The sequence below is a fragment of the Mobula birostris genome, chromosome 10 (assembly GCF_030028105.1).
Source record: "Mobula birostris isolate sMobBir1 chromosome 10, sMobBir1.hap1, whole genome shotgun sequence".
NCBI classification, from domain to species: Eukaryota; Metazoa; Chordata; class Chondrichthyes; order Myliobatiformes; family Myliobatidae; genus Mobula; species Mobula birostris.
The window spans coordinates 54,781,102-54,798,681 of record NC_092379.1 but is presented as its reverse complement, the minus strand read 5'-3'; the positions used below and the strand labels follow the sequence as shown (position 1 = coordinate 54,798,681).

The following is a 17,580-nucleotide window of genomic DNA, read 5'->3' as shown; positions in this document are numbered from 1 at the left end:
AATAGATGACTTTGTTGACAAGTTTGCAGATGATGCGAAGATTGATAGAGGGGCAGGTAGCATTGAGGAAACAGGAAGGCTGCAGAAGGACTTAGACAGATAAGGAGACTGGGCAAGAAAGTGACAAATAAAATATAATGTTGGAAAATACAAGGTACTTTGGTAGTAGTGTGCAGACTATTTTCTATACAGGGAGAAAATCCAAAATTCTCAGATGCAAAGGGACCTGGGAGTCCCTTATGCAGAACACCCTCAAGGTCAACTTGCAGTTAGAGTTGATGGTGGGGAAGGCAAATGCAATGTTAGCATTCATTTCAAGAGGTCTAGAATACAAGAGCAGGGATGTGATGCTGAGGCTTTGTAAGGCACTGGTGAGGTCTCACCTTAAGTATTGAGAACAGTTTTGGGCTCCCTATCTAAGAAAAGATGTGCTGGCATTGGAGGCACAGTCTCAGGACAGCGAAGCTTCCATTTAAAACAGAGATTGGGAGAAATTTCTTGAGCCAGGGAGTGGTGAATCTGTGGAATTTGTCACCGCATACAGCTGTGTTGGGTATATTTAAGCAGAGATCGATAGGTTTTTGATTGGACAAAAACATCAAAGGTTATGGGGAGAAGGCTAGAGAGGCGTTGAGAAGGGAAAAAAAAATCAGCCTTGATTGAATGGTGGAGCAGATTTGATGAGACAATTGGCCTAAATCTGCTCCTATGTCTTGTGGTCTAAATATGCCTCTGGAAATTTCCTTCTGCATTTCATGTCCAGTTTCCCCAGATTGTGGGGTAAAACACTGCACTGAGGGTTTGCTATTGCTTTTTTGTCATGAGAGTGATGGAGGAAACAGCAGCCAGCATTTTTCCCTGATGTGCCAGGGAGAATGAATGTTCCCTGGTCCCTGTTCCTGATTACCATTCAGTGACTCCCTGCATTAGACTCGGTATAAAGCAGCTGCTGATCAATGCACGTTCACCCATCCAAGAAGGAATCTCATTCATGGTTACTGCTTCCAGTTACCCTCTCCAATGAGCTGGGGGTTGGGGGGGGGGGGGTCCTTTGGAGTTCTAATGATTAACTGTCATTCATTCATTCTTCTGTTTTTGTGGATGTTTGCGAAGAAAAAGAATTTCAGGATGTATATTGTATACACTTCTCTGACATTAAATGTACCTGTTGAAACCCATTGATCTGTTGACAGCACAGCTTTTCTTAGATAAGGAGCCCAAAACTGTTCCAAGTGTCGTCTCGTCTGACCAATGCGGAACCATCTGCATTTCCACGTTGGAGAGCGGATTATCGGAGTTTCATTGTACCTTTCCGTAGATTCAGCAATTCAAGTCTACATCTGGCCAAGCATCCATGAGCAGCAGCCCCAGTCTGGGCAGGCTTTGCATCAGTGAGGTAATTTGCAAGGATAACGGTATTAACACAGGATATCCAGCCTTCAGATGACGCAGTATTCGGGTTTTGTTAATGCCCAATAAACCACCAGAGAGCACTTCCCCGTGACATGCAAAAACTTCTTTTGCCAGCTTTACCATATTATCACCTGCAGTCAGAAAAATGATCATAGGCATTAATTTAGCTCCATTCACCATCTTGGTTCCTTAAGATTGTCATAGGCGGGGTTGGGGTGGAGGGGACAGGGGAGTTAGTGGGAATAAGCTTCCACCACCTATTAAATGCTCACTATAGTGTGTTTCAAATAACCTGTGTCAACTAAGTCCAGATTCTGGCCTTCAGGTGTGGCTTTGTTAGTAAACCCAGCGGAAACATTTCTACTGACAGGGAAAGAGGTAAAGGAAGGTCACTGGGGCCTTAAAACCAGTTACTTCAGGCACGTGAGGCTTGTCAGCCGTGGTTGGCAGCTCATCCAGGAGAAGGAAAACTCTGATCTCAAACCTCAGCTGCCTTGCAATTATACCTACTCATGGGGAAAGCTGCGGAAGTAAATCTCCGAGTAAAAATCCAGAGCTGGTGTCCCTAAGGCTACGTAGAATTCAACACTGACTGGCAACTCCTGCAACACCACTGGTGCCAAACTATTTTGGTCGCTGATGTTCCTTTCGATTCATCAGCTGCACGGAGACGGGGAGCCTGTTGCATGGGCGACAGCTTACTCTCCATGTCGTACTGGCCTGGCTTACGTATCTACTAAACATAGGCTGCTAAGACATAACTTCTATGGTCCACTCCAACCAGTGGAGGACCTCCAATTCACAATATTAGGATATCATAGTTTAACTAGTTATAATACAGAAAGAGCAGCAGTCTGTTCCTGTATAAATCTCTGCCACCTTGCAAACATTTAGGGATCAAATAATATTTATTAGTGAAGTCACAAGAAACTGTAGATGCTGGAATCTGGACTAAGAAAGAAACTACTGGAGAAATTCTGCGATCCAGAAATTAGTCATCAAGCCGGGGTCATCAAGGGAATGGCGGCGTAAGGAAAGGGTCTCTCGACAAAAAAGAAGGTAAACTGCTCCATAATCGAATTTAGACAAATACTTAATATTGCATAACTATATTAATAAAAGGGGCAAGGATGATGTCTAAGAACAAGATTAAAAAGTCCGCTCCGAAGGCTGACAAACATAAAGAGACGCAGCAAGGCGACGGGCCTAGCTCCCCCACGGCAAGCCAGGACGGAGATAATGAGGGGGAATCGGTGACTCTGTCCTTGATTCTCGGAGAGATTCGCGAGTTCCGACAAGATAACAGCAAACAGCTGGAAGATATTAAAGGAGAAATAGTAAAAACTAACTCGTGGATAGATGAAGCCGAAGCGAGGATTGTTAGAATTGAAGAGAAGCTACAAAACGCAGAGGAGGTGATAGCAGAAATGCTGAAGCTGCAAGACCAGCTCCAGTGGAAACTAATAGATCAAGAAGGCCGCTCGAGAAGGGAAAATGTGAGGATTTACGGTGTTCCCGAAGGAACTGAAGGTAAACCCAGGTTGATGATTCCCTTCGTGGAGAAGCTACTTAGAGAGAACCTTGATATAACGGCCGCAAAAGAACTACAGATAGAAAGGGCTCACTGCGCGTTGGCAGCACAGCCTCCAGCAGGCGCCCAGCCCAGATCGATTCTGGTCAGATTTCTCAGCTACAGAACGAAGGAAGAGGTGCTTAAAAGGGCATGGCAAAAGAAAGGTTTCATGTGGAGCAACTGTAAAATCAGTTTAGACCACGACTACGCACTGGGGATTCTTGCCAGACGGAAGGAATATACGGAAACACGGAGAGTCCTGAAGGAAAACAACATCAGATTCCAGACCCTGTATCCAGCTCGGCTGAGAGTCTTTTACGACGAAGGGACAAAAACTTACGCTACGGTGGAGGAGGCAACGTTGGACCTGGCGGACCGGGAGCTACCTATTAAAGTTATCACCCAACCAGAGTCGCTACTGGAGAGGATTCGGCAGAAGTCGTGGCAGTTAGTGGGGCGAGGACGCTCCACACGAACCAGAGTGTCAAACTACAAGGAAAAGCTGTAAATATTCAGATGCGAATGTACAGAGAATACAGATTAATTAAGAGAAATGACTGAAAAGAGTAAATCGGACTTAAAGGTAAAATGAAAACTGGTAACTGAAAATAAACTAGACGGAATAACTTGAATGATAGCAATATGGTCGAGACATAAATAGGAGAAAATTCTCTATGATTATTCAAACTGCTGAGGGCCCTCTAACACAGGGTGAAGATAGAGGTTATCCCTCTGAACTGAGGCGGGTCGGTGCTCAGGCCTCACTGTGGGAAGTCGGGAAAAATTTTCAAATGTTGCACGTTCAAAAATGTCTAGGGTGTGGTTATATGTCTTGGTTTACTGTTGAGAAGGGATTGCTTACTGTTTGGTTAGAAAAGGAGTGTTTTTTTTCTACTAGAGAAAAATGCAAACTGAATTGGTAAAAATAATTTCCTATAATGTTAATGGGGTTTTGAATCCAATTAAAAGAAATAAGATTATGTCTAAATTGAAAAAAGAGAGGGCACAAATAGCTTTCCTCCAGGAAACACATATGAGCCAATCTGAACATGGAAAATTAAAAAGAATGGGCTTTAAGCATGTATTTTATTCATCATATAAATTGAGTCACAAAAGAGGGGTACTTTAATATCAAGTACTCTTAATTATGAACATATTTCAGAGACTAGAGACAAAGAAGGACGGTTTGTAAAAATCACAGGAAGAATAGAAGGTACAGAAATAACATTGCTGAATGTTTATGCTCCTCCAGGTTGTGAATGGTCATTTTATAGACACATTTTTGACCTAATGGTCAGTTCTCAAGGGGTAGTAATTTGTGGAGGGGATTTTAATATTAGATTAAATCCCATATTAGATTCTTCAAGAATAATTACTCAGAATAAACCTCTGACTCGGAAAGTGAATTCATGATGGAGGAGTTGGGAATTATAGATGTCTGGAGGGAATTACACCCTACTAGTAAAGATTATGCATATTACTCTTTACCTCATTCAGCCTATTCAAGGATAGACTATTTCTTTATCTTTAGTACAGATAGACTCAGGATAAAAAACTGTAATATTGCAACAATTGATCTGTCGGATCATAGCCCAGTCTCTATGTCTCTAATCCTGGAAAGGAAAATGAGGAAAACACTATGGAGGCTAAACTCACATATACTCAATAACCTGAAAGTAATGGAGAGATTAAGGGGAGAAATCAAAGAATATCTAGACCTTAATGACACAGGAGAAACATCACCATTGATCTTATGGGATACATTGAAAGCTGTACTGAGAGGGAAAATTATTTCCGTTACCGCTCACATGAAAAAAATCAATGCACAAAAATTAGCAGACCTTCAAGGAAAATTAAAACAACTTCAAGTTGTAGATAGCAACAAAAGTAATTCAAATTGAAAACAGGAAATTAGGAAATTGCAAAGTGAAATTGACGATATTTATACGTTGGAAACTCAAAGAAATTTTCTTTACCTGAGACAAAAGAATTATGAAGTAGGAGGTAAATCAGCTAGATTATTAGCATATAAATTACGAAAACAACAAGCAGACAATACAATTCATAAAATAAAGAATCCAAAGACAAAGCTTGGGGAGAGTACAATAGGGAAAATTCAAGAGAGTTTTGAAACATATTATCGAGAGCTGTACTCCCAACCCCGGGCCCCCAATGAGCCCAATATAGACAGTGTATTGAATTTTTTAGATCTACCTAAACTTACAGATTTACAAAATGAAAGTTTATTAGAACCAGTAACTGTCAAAGGACTGAACGTGGCCATCTCTAGGTTAAAGGCTGGAAAGTCCCCGGGTTCTGATGGGTTTACCTCAGAGTGGTACAAGTCCCTGAAGACACAGTTAGCCCCATTACTACTTAACACCTTTAATTGGATCTTGCGGAGAGGAGAAACTCCACCTTCCTGGAGAGAAGCGATTATTTCAGTTATTCCTAAAGAGGGTAAAGATAAACTAGAATGTGGCAATTATCGGCCAATTAGTGTTCTTAATTTAGATTACAAACTATTTACATCTATATTAGCGTGCAGATTGGAAAAGGTTAATAAGAACAAGACAGAGACAATGGTAGTAGGATTGGACGCTGAGAAAGCTTTTGATTCGGTTAGTTGGACATTCCTATACAGTGTGTTAGGAAGATTCGGCTTTCAAGAAAAGTTTATTAAAGTAATTCAGACACTATATGACAGCCCTACAGCCCAAATTAAGATAAATGGGGACCTCTCTGACTCCTTCATCTTAGAGAGAGGCACTAGACAGGGATGCCCAATTTCTCCTTTCCTTTTTGCGCTATATATTGAACTGCTTGCCCGACTAATAAGACAGAGCGAAATTGTAAAAGGTATCAAGGTGGCAGGGATTGAACAGAAAGTGGCGTTATTTGCAGATGATGTTTTGGTCTATCTGAGTGAACCAGAAAAATCATTTATAGGATTGTTTACACTGTTGGATGACTTTGGGAAAATATCAGGTTATAAAATAAATGTAAAGAAAACGCAGGTTATGTCCCTAAATTATACACCATCCAAGAAATTGCAGGATACATATGATCTTAAGTGGGAAGCTAAATCATTAAAATATTTAGGAATAACCCTGCTGAAGGATCTTTCAACACTGTCACAGGTAAATTATGGGTCATTAATCTCAGAGATAAAAGCAGATATGCATAGATGGAATTTTATCCCCTTTTTAAGTTTAAATTCGAGGATAAATACTATAAAAATGAATATTCTTCCTCGGTTATTGTATCTTTTCCGTACTTTACCGGTGGAGGTGGATGATAATCAATTCAGGGAATGGGACAAATGGATCTCCCGCTTCATTTGACAAGGAAAGAAACCTAGAATTCGATATAACACCTTACAGTTAGGGAAGGAAGGAGGAGGTATGGTTCTTCCTTGCCTGAGAAATTATTTTTACGCCTCACAGATAACCCCTCTGTTATATTGGTGTAATAGGGAATATAAGGCTAGATGGAAGGAAGTAGAATTTGGATTAGTTGACAGTTTTCCTCTTCAGGCCTCAATAGCTGACAAAGGATTGATGGCCCAGTTGGAAAAATTTAAAAACGCTTGGATAAATCTTACATTAAAAGTATGGCAGAAGGTGGTTAATTCATGTGGAATTAATAACATGTTAAAACTCTTTAGATGGTGTGCATATGATACCGAATTCCTTCCCAACAGAGGAGATAAAAGATTTGAGCTATGGATAAAGAAAGGTCTTACAACCTACCTCTCATTTATAGATAAAAGAGTATTACAAAGTTTCCAAATCCTGCAGGACAAACATGGCCTAGAACATAATGACTTTTTTTAGGTACCTTCAAGTACGAAACTATGTTAACCAGAGTTGTAGATATACAGACCTATCAACAGTAGAATTAGAATTTTTCAGGATTCTGAACTCGGCTTGCAGTTCAGTACCTAGTAAATCAGTTTCTCGATTATATAATGCACTCTCCCATGCTAAAAATGTAAATACACTGTATATTAAAGAGAAGTGGGAGAAAGAAGCGGGGTTGGTACTTTCAGAGGAGGCTTGGGAGAAAATCTGCAGCTTTCAATGGTCCTCGACTAATTCTTTGACTTGGAGAGAACATTGTTGGAAAAACATTATAAGATACTTCAAGACCCCATATCAGGAAAAATATAAAGATACAAATGTGATGTGTTGGAGAAGGTGCGGCTCCAAGGAGGCAAATCATTTTCATATTTTTTGGGATTGCCCTAAATTAAGTCTATTTTGGGAAGGTATTCATAGAACATTAGTTAAGGTACTTAGGTCCCAGATACCTCTGAACTTTGAGACGCTCTATTTGGGGCATGTATTGTTTCTTGAACAGAAGGAAGATATAAAGTTGCTGCAGGCCCTCTTAGCGGCAAGTAAGAAATCAATCACTAGAAAATGGCTAAATCCAATACCACCTACATTAGAAGATTGGTACGAAATTATCTTGGAAATATTTAAAATGGAAAAGTTGACTTACTCCCTGAGAACTCAAAAAGAAAAATTTTATCAAATCTGGAATAAATGGATTGAATATATAACCCCAATGCGAGCAGACTTAGATGACTCTCCTAATGATTTATACTGCTCTTCTCATCAACACAGTAATATTGCTAACGTAAGCACGCCTAGTCTAAATGTTTGTTTTTTTTGTTTTCTTTTGGAAAATAGAGAATTAACACAAGTAAAGGGAAAGATTTGGGAAAGGGATAAAAAAATGAAAAAATTAAGTAAATAAGTACATAGGGATTAGATAATTATGTCTGCGGGCAGGAGCAAGCATGAACAAATTAGGCTATAAACACCTACAATGGTTGATACATAGGCTTATATACAACATTTTGGACCAGTGGAAATGGTCCAGAAGGGTTATATAGAAACTATTATTACCATTTTTCTTAACAACTAATTCCATTACTTAGCCTAATAGGTTAGATTTACCACAGTACATAATTATCTATTTAAATGTTTATTTTCCTTTTATACCATCTCAATGTGTACTTAAGAATGTATAAATAATTGTAGTTTTATACATATAAAAAAATGGAAAAGGTTATATGTGTGAAAAAAGTACATGATATGTGTGAATTCCTTATCCAAATAAAAATAAAATTAAAAAAAAAGAAATTCTGCGATCCTTTGTTGTCCCCACCTATCACCTCCCAGCCTCTGTCACTATTACCCCCTTCCCTCCTCCGTCCGCCTCACCCTCCTCACCTGATCCACCTATCACCTCCCAGCCTCTGTCGCTATTCCCCCTCCCCCTTCCTCTGTCCGCCTATCACCCTCCTCACCCGGGTCCAGCTATCACCAGCCAGTTATTGTTCCACCATTCCTCTCCGCCTCTCTCAGCTGGCTCTATCCCTCTTACCTTTCATTCCAGATGAAGGGTCTCAACTTGAAATGTCGACAGTCCAATTCCCTCCAATACTGCCAGACCTGCCGAATTCCTTCAGTGGTGTTTTTTTTTATATAAAGACATTCATGACTTTGGTTGACTATTATTGCCCTTCATATAATGAGCACACCTGATAAAGCTACTGGGTCTCTGTTTAACACCTTATCAATACAATGTCACTTTAACAGTGCACTGTTACCTCCAGCCCACCAGTCAGTTAGCCTGGAATCTGGCATGAAAGAATATCAGGAGCAGCTAAAAGTGCTAGACAAGGTGAGTTACCAAGTTCTGAAAGAGTGAGGTGAGACAAGGTGAGTTACCAAGCTCAGAAAAGAAGAGTGAGGTGAGACAAGGTGAGTTACCAAGCTCAGAAAAGAAGAGTGAGGTGAGACAAGGTGAGTTACCAAGCTCAGAAAAGAAGAGTGAGGTGAGACAAGGTGAGTTACCAAGCTCTGAAAGAGTGAGGTGAGACAAGGTGAGTTACCAAGTTCTGAAAGAGTGAGGTGAGACAAGGTGAGTTACCAAGTTCAGAAAAGAAGAGTGAGGTGAGACAAGGTGAGTTACCAAGCTCTGAAAAGAAGAGTGAGGTGAGTTCGTATTAAGATCAAAGAAAGGCACACAAAATGGAGGCAAGAGGCAGCAGTCCTCTTGATGTGGGCTCTTTTGAGGTCAAAGTTCAGAGGGTTCTACTATGGAGACTTAAGTGGAAGGCTGACTGGTGTCAATGTTCAAGGGAAGATAACTTTCTTTCCTTCTCTATTTTAAGCTAGTGGCTACTCGAGGACTAGAATGAGTGGAGTGATGTGCTCTTCCTGTGAGGGATGGGAGGTCAAGGGCCCCGATGACTAATTCTGCAGTAAGTGTGTCTGTCTCCTTTCAGACCTCATGGATGAGGTGGAGCAGCACATGAACTTACTGAAGGACATTCAAGGGGCGGAGGGAGTCGCACGGAGGAGAGGTGGCCACACCACGGGTTCAGTCAGAGGTGATCACTAGGAGGGGCAGGTACATAAAGCAGGAATGTCCATAGGACAGAAGTGCAGAATTAGGCCATTTGACACAGAGAAACAGAAACGTAGAAAACCTACAGCACAATACAGGCCCTTCAGCCCACAAAACTATGCCGAACATGTACTTACTTTAGAAATTATCTAGGGTTACCCATAGCCCTCTATTTTTCTAAGCTCTATGTACCTATCCAGGAGTCTCTTAAAAGACCTTATCGTATCCACCTCCACCATCGCCGCCGGCAGCCCATTCCACGCACTCACCACTCTCTACATAAAAAACTTATCCCTGACATCTCCTCTGTACCTTCTTCCACGCATCTTAAAACTGTGCCCTCTCGGGTTAGTCATTTCACCCCTGAGAAAAAGCCTCTGACTATCCACACGATCAATGCCTCTCATCATCTTATACACCTCTATCAGGTCACCTCTCATCCTCTGTCACTCCAGGAGAAAAGACCGAGTTCACTCAACCTATTCTCATAAGGCATGCTCCCCAATCCAGGCAACATCCTTGTAAATCCAAATGTTTATAAATCCTGCCTCTCAGGATCTTTTCCATCAATTTACCAACCACTGAAGTAAGACTCACTGGTCTATAATTTCCTGGGCTATCTCTACTCCCTTTTTGAATAAGGGAACAACATCCGCAACCTTCCAAACCTCTGGAATCTCTCCCGTCCCCACTGAGGATGCAAAGATCATTGTCAGAGTCTCAGCAATCTCCTCCCTTGCCTCCCACAGTAGCCTGAGGTACATCTCGTCCAGTCCTGGTGACTTATCCAACTTGATGCTTTTCAAAAGCTCCAGCACATCCTCTTTCTTAATGTCTATATGCTCAAGCTTTTCAGTCCGCTGTAAGTCACCCCTACAATCGCCAAGGTCCTTTTCTGTAGTGAATACTGAAGCAAAGTATTCATTAAGTACTTTTGCTATCTCCTCCAGTTCCATACACACTTTTCCACTGTCACACTTGATTGGTCCTATTCTATCACATCTTATCCTCTTGTTCTTCACATACTTGTGGAATGCCTTGGGGTTTTCCTTAACCCTGCTCACTAAGGCCTTCTCACAGCCTCTTCTGGCTCTTCTAATTTCATTCTTCAGCTCCTTCCTGCTAGCCTTATATTTTTCTAGATCTGTACCATTACCTAGTTTTTTGAACCTTTCGTAAGCTTTTCTTTTCTTCTTGACTAGATTTTCAACAACCTTTGTACACCATGGTTCCCGTACCCTACCATCCTTTCCCTGTCTCATTGTAACATACCTATGCAGAACACCCCACAAATATCCCCTGAACATTTGCCACATTTCTGCTGTACATTTCCCTGAGGACATCTGTTTCCAATTTATGCTTCCAAGTTCCTGCCTGACAGCTTCATATTTCCCCTTACTCCAATTAAACGCTTTCCTAAATTGTCTGTTCCTATCCCTCTCCAATGCTATGGTAAAGGAGATAGGATTGTGATCATTATCTCCAAAATGCTCTCCCACTGAGAGACCTGACGACTGACCAGGTTCATTTCTCAATACCAGATCAAGTATTGCCTCTCCTCTTATAGGCTTCTCTGCATATTGTGTCAGAAAACCTTCCTGAACACACCTAACAAACTCCACCCCATCTAAACTCCTTGCTCTAGGGAGATGTCAATCAATATTGGGGAAATTAAAATCTCCCACCACGACAACCCTGTTATTATTACACCTTTCCAGAATCTGTCTACCTATCTGCTCCTCAGCGTCCCTGTTACTATTGGGTGGTCTATAAGAAACACCCAGTAGAGTTATTGACCCCTTCCTGTTCCTAACTTCTATCCACAGAGACTCTGCAGACAATCCCTCCATGGCTTCCTCCTTTTCTGCAGCCATGACACTATCTCTGACCAACAGTGCCACGCCCCCCACCTCTTTTGCCTCCCTCCCTGTCCTTTCTGAAACATCTAAAGCCTGGCACTCTAAGTAACCATTCCTGTCCATGAGCAGACACATCCAGTCTGCTCCGCTAATCCATCATGGTTGATTTATTATACCTCTGAACTCCGTTCTTCTAAACTCCAGCAAGAACAGGCTCACAGCCAAACACTCCTCATATTAACCCTTTCATTCCTGTGGCTATTGCCCTCTCTGAAAATACACCAATTTGGTAAAGCAAAGCAGCGACAGCATGACTACAGAGAAGGTCAGACTCTTGGTGAGTGGTAATGATAGGCCACTGCATGTTCAGAGGCAATGAGGAGGGGAGAGACTCCAGAGTGGTGTGTTGCCTTCACTCTTGTCAGGATCAAGGACGTCCCTGAACAGGCACGGGACATTCTGAAAGGGCAGGGTGAGCTGCCAGAGATCGTGGTCCACATTAGGACTTAACCTGTGCAGAGAAATGACAGCATTTCATTGTGAACTGTTGTACTTCCAGTTGTCAAATACAGGAGGAGAATATGGTAGCGTAGCAGTTAGTATGATATTATTACAGCTTGTGGGTGCCAGAGACCAATCCCAAGGTTATCTGTAAGGACACTGTACATCCTGCCAGTGGAATGTGTGGATTTTCTCTGGGTGCTCTGGTTTCATCCCACAGTCTATAGATATGCCGGTCAGTAGGCCATTCTAAATTGTCCCATGATCAGACGGGTTAAAATCCATAGGAAATGGGCCATGTGGCACAATGGCCTGTTAGAGCCATTCTCCGCTGTACCTCTCAACAATGAAAAAAATAATAAATGGTGGGACCTTCAGGAACAGAGGGAGCGTGTACAGAGGGACAGAGGGATGCACAGGGAAACTGAGGGATTGAGGGATCTTGGGGTGGAAGTTCATAGCTCCCTGAAACTTGCAACCCAGGTAGATAGGGTTGTAACTTACAGCAAGCTAGGGCACTGAGGATAAAAGTTGCCAGTCATGTTGCAGCTGTATAATACTTTGGTTACAAACATAAGAGATTCTGTAAATGCTGGAAATCTTGAGCAACTCACACAAAATTCTGGAGGACCTCAGCAATCCAAGCAGCATCTATGGAGGGGAATAAACAGCTGACATTTTAGTCCCGGTGAAGGGTCTCAGCCAAAGTGGTGACTGGTTTTCCTATCCATAGATGCTGCCTGACCTGCTGTGTTCCTCCAGCATTTTGTGTGTACAAGTTTGGTTAGGTCAAAAATGTCACCACACTTTAGAGAGGATGAGCAGGCTTTGGAAAAGGCGCAAAAGCGGTTTACCAGGATGTTGTCTGGACTGGAGAATATTAGCTATAATGAGTGATTAGACAAACTTGGATTGTCTTCCAGAGAGTGTCAGAGGCTTGGTCAAGACTTGATTGAAGTTTATACAATTATGAAAGGCACAGGATAGTAAATGCCAAATACTAGAGGACATAGCTTCGGAGTGGCAGGGGTGGGGGGGGGGGCGAGTTTAAAACCGACTTACACATAAGGTGTTAACTGCCTGGCAGGGGAAGAGGCAGGAGCAGACATAACAGCAATGTTTAAGAGGTATTTAGACAGGAAGGGAACAGAGGGGTGCAGCTTGATGGGATTAGTTTAATTTGGCATCATTGTAAACACTGACATTGTGGGCTAGACAGTCTGTTCCTGTGCTGATACATAGAATGGATACCTCTTGGTCAGTATAGTCTTGATGGGCCAAAGAGCCTGTTTTTGTGCTCTGTAACACTAAGCCAGGCTAATCTGTAAAGTAGAAAGGATGGAAACCAATCGCTGAACCGACGGGAGCCGATCACTGAACTAACCACAGAACCAACGGGAGCCAATCACTGAACTAACCACAGAACCGACGGGAGCCAATCACCGAACTAACCACAGAACCGACGGGAGCCAATCACTGAACTAACCACAGAACCGACGGGAGCCAATCACTGAACTAACCACAGAACCGACGGGAGCCAATCATAGAACCAATGGGAACCAATCATGGAAAGAGTGAGGTAGAGAAGCTGCAGGGTTATATGACACTGTGCTTTGGACAGCACCTGAGAACATCTCTCCCTGAGCGGTGTAGTTCTTCTCTATGGCACAGTTCACAATGTCCTCCAGACTCACAGGTTGTGGTGCATTCAGCAAGTGTCCAGCCATCCAGAGGGCAACCAGGCCGCACCTGGAACAGAATAAACCATCGCTGCAGCAAGAGCTGAAAAATGCGGGGGACAACCCATGGACCCATGGCAAGGGGAGATGGAGCTTAGACGGGGGAATCCAGGCAGCAAATTTATCCTTTATTCTATACCCCGAGCTCTTTGTTTTGGAATTTTACCCAATTGGACTAGAGGTAGGCATGTGAATGTTTTGAATGTTTGGATTAAATTTGGAAAGAGTTGATTGTGGCACAATTTGTACAATCTCAAAACTGCAGAGAGCCAGGTTTGATCTTGACTTCTGGATCTCCCTGTATGACATTTGCACATCTTCCGAGTGCACCAATTTCCTCCCACATTCCAACAAGGTTGTCACATTAATTGGTCACTGTAAACTGTAAAATGTGGGGGCAGAAGGAAACAGGATCAGGATCAGTGTAAATGGGTGCTAGGCACTTAGTGCGGACTCTGTGCATGTATGATTCAAAATGCCTTTGCAATTAATGATCTTACAACTTACAAAATCAATTTATAATCAAAGTACAAATATGACACAATGTACATCCCTGAGATTCATTTTCTTTCAGGCATTCACAATAAATACAAGAACCAAAATGGAATCAATGAGTGACTGCACTCAAGGGACAGACAAGCAACCAGTGCACAAATAACAATAATCTGTGCAAATACAAAAGAAATAATAATGGTAAATAAATAAACAATAAATATCGAGAACATGAGATGAACAGTTCTTGAAACTGAGTCCATAGTTTGTGGGAATAGTTCAGTGATGGGGTGAGTGAATTTGAGTGAAGTTATCCCTTCTGGTTCAAGAGCCTGATCACTGAGGGGTAATAACTGTTCCTGAACCTGGTGGTGTGGGTCCTGACACTCCTGTACCTTCTTCCTGATAGCTGAGGGGTAATAACTGTTCCTGAACCTGGTGGTGTGGGTCCTGACACTCCTGTACCTTCTTCCTGATAGCTGAGGGGTAATATCTGTTCCTGAACCTGGTGGTGTGTGTGCTGAGGCTCCTGTACCTTCTTCCTGATGGCAGTAGCGAGAAGAGTGCATGGCCTGGATGGTATTTCAGTGAACACAAGGGGCACACTAGACAAAGAAAAACGATGAGACAGAAGGCCAGTCATTGTGGTTTTGTTAGACTGGTTGAGGTATGAATATAGGAACAACTGGGGAAACTCAGCACTTTTACAACAGCTTCCACCAGCCCACTGAACAGAGAAAGCACGGCGAAGACCTTTGACACTGTGGCACTCACTTGTATTGCAGCCCACAGCTAAAAAAAATGCGTATGTGTCGGTAGAATGGCAGGATCGTAGCTTTAAATTCATTACTGTTACTTATGTTGGAGAATCTGTCCTGGGAACAGCACGTAAGTGCCATTACAAAGAAGGCGAGATATCACCTCTACTTTCTTAGACATCTGTGGAGATTTGGCAAGTCATCTAAAACTTGAACAAACTTCTATCGATGCACAGTGGAGGGTATGGACTGGTATGGAAATACCAAAGTGTGGGAAAGAAAACTTCCACAAAAAATGGTGGATGCATCCCAGACCATCACAGGAAAACCCCTCCCCACCACTGAGCTCATCTACAAGGAGCAGCATCCGGAATCAAGGGCCCCCACCATCCATCTCGCTACTCCCACGGGGCAGGAGGTACAGGTCCCACACCACCAGGTTCACAAACCGTTAGTATCCTATAACTACCAGGCCACTGGAACAGCATGGACAGCCTCCACAACTTAGAGACTCACTTTCAAGGACCTTATGTATTTATTTATTGAGATACAGCACAGAATAGGTCCTGTAGTGGCAAAAAATTGATCTAAAATTAAAACAAAACAATTGCTGCCAGTCTGCGGCACCAGCCCACAGCCCCGATGATTCAGTCGAACCCTTTATTCAATTCTTCACTGGCAATTAGCAAGCATACAATTCAGCATTATTGAGCTTTGTCTCAGCGGTCAGTAAAAGATACCACCTCCATTGCTCCCAAGCTACAAACTGCCATGAAATAAGCAAGAATATGTAACTTATTCCCTCTGCTTCTACCACACCCCCCTCTAATGTGACTAGTTACTATATACACATAATAAATGCACGGCACAGAATACAAAGCTCCTATGTTCCAGCTCCCTAATTATTATACTAGAATAATTACAACTCAGTGCTGCTAGGACACAGGAGACATGAAATCTCAACGTGTCCTCTTTTGGTAAGCAGGCTATTGCTCTTCTCCTGGCAAACCAGGTTGTTCCTCCTGACCGCATTCAGGAAAATCTGTCTTGAATTACTGCTGCCAAATCTCATCCAAGCACAAAATTGAAGTCGCATTAGCTGTCAGCGCTGGCTGAGTGCAGTCTCTTCCATGATCATGATCTCCTTCCAATGGTCCATAACATTCCAGCCCAGCATTGTTCTGATTGCATAGGATGCATCATTAACATTGCCATTCAAGTGCCTTGTTCATTCCTATCAGCAGCTCAATTTCTGAAGCAATTTCCGGCAAATAAATATGCTTCACGTGAGACAATTCCCAAAGATCCCTTTGACAAGACATACTTCCCTTTGTAGACAGGCATACTTTCCTGGTATAGATGTTAGGCAGGTCACAATAGTTTTTACTATCCAAGTCAGCCACTTTCAATCCTGAAATGAAATAGCTACTCACATCCTTCTCGTGACCACGGCACAAGAAAGAATGTGTGTTCCTTTTCCCGTCAGGTTGAGCTTGTTCATGAGGCTCTCTGTGCAGAACACTGCTGTACTTCCTTGATCTAGGCAAGCACAAGTAACCACTGGCTTGTTACTCTTGACTTCACCTGAACTGCAATTACTATCGTGATCACCAGCCCCCAACACCATTAGATACCAAGGTGCTGCTGTGTTTGCTTCGTTCATGTCTCGTTCCAAACTTCCCTTTTCATCAGCTCCAGGCTCAGTTTCACTTTCCACAGTAGCCACTGTAGTGGCAAGGCTGCTTCCTTTAGCTTGAGAATGAACTGGTGACCCAGTTTTGTTCACACCTTTGCTTACTGCTCGCGATGTAGCATTGTATACTTTCCTGAGCACTGGGTGTGCAGCAATCTTCACTCGCCATTCAATGAAATCAACAATGTCCATGAAAGTAACCTTACGGTTGTGCCTTGCTTGTAGTTCATATAGCTCCGATCGCCATTCTTTCATCGGGCAATTTATTTACGACAATCTTCAGATTAGCAGGCATGTTCAACTCATGTATGGGCCTGCATTTCTCCCATGGCATTGCAATAAATTCTCAGAAAAAGCCTGTACTATTGAAGAGGTTTCATGTTGTCTGATTTGACATGTGGCCAAAAAGGAACCTTTTCCACGCAGGACACAATAATTTTGAGCTCATCACCAAAAATGGGCCTTTAGATATCCTTGCCCTGGCTGGCTTGCTGGAAACTTCTGACAAGCTCTATTGGGTAACTTTCAGGGTCTGTTCAAGAAAATAGAGACAGTCACAATAATCTTCAGCCTTGCCTTCAATGCTATTCATAAATGAATGCTACTGCCGTGGACCGCCATCGAAGATTGGAATCTCCCTTTTAGGTGGAGATGCAATGTGTTACTGTTGCTTCACTGTGCTTGTTATTTCCTTCCGTGTCCTTACGGTTTCCAGCACGGCACTTAGATGTTTATCGTCTGAAACACCAGTGTCATCAGTGTTCTCAGAAGCCCGCGTTATTGAATATGGCATGGGTCCAGAGTACCTCCTTGGTGCAGGCAGAGAGTGAACTACCCCTTGGGCTTCAAACTCGTGGTTCATAGGCTTTTGATTCTCAAATGCATCCACCTTGACATTGAGGAAGCTGGATTTTCTCGGTTCCATGTCAGCATCGGAACTCACACAGAGAATTGCTCTGCTGGAGCATGTTCAGCACTCATAGCCCTTTGCGCTTTAACTCCTGCCATCCTGGCTGCAACTTAAGCTCCTCCATCTTCTTCTGAAGCTGTTGCTCCTGGTCTCTTCAAAGCTGCTCCTGGTCTCTTCAAAGCTGTTGTTCCTGATTTCTTCGCAGCTGCCCCGGTC

The 17,580-nt window shown here is 42.7% G+C and overlaps 1 protein-coding gene across 1 annotated transcript in view; it reads right to left on the bottom strand.

Moving 5' to 3' along the window:
• Positions 1-1,320: 1,320 nt before the first annotated feature.
• actmap (actin maturation protease) overlaps positions 1,321-17,580 on the bottom strand; it is a 30,636-nt gene continuing 14,376 nt past the window's right edge. Inside the window, exons 4-5 of the mRNA XM_072269735.1 lie at positions 13,397-13,521; positions 1,321-1,544 (exon numbers count right to left, since the gene is read on the bottom strand). Coding sequence (XP_072125836.1) covers positions 1,321-1,544; positions 13,397-13,521 — 349 coding nt within the window. The remainder of the gene's footprint in view (positions 1,545-13,396; positions 13,522-17,580) is intronic.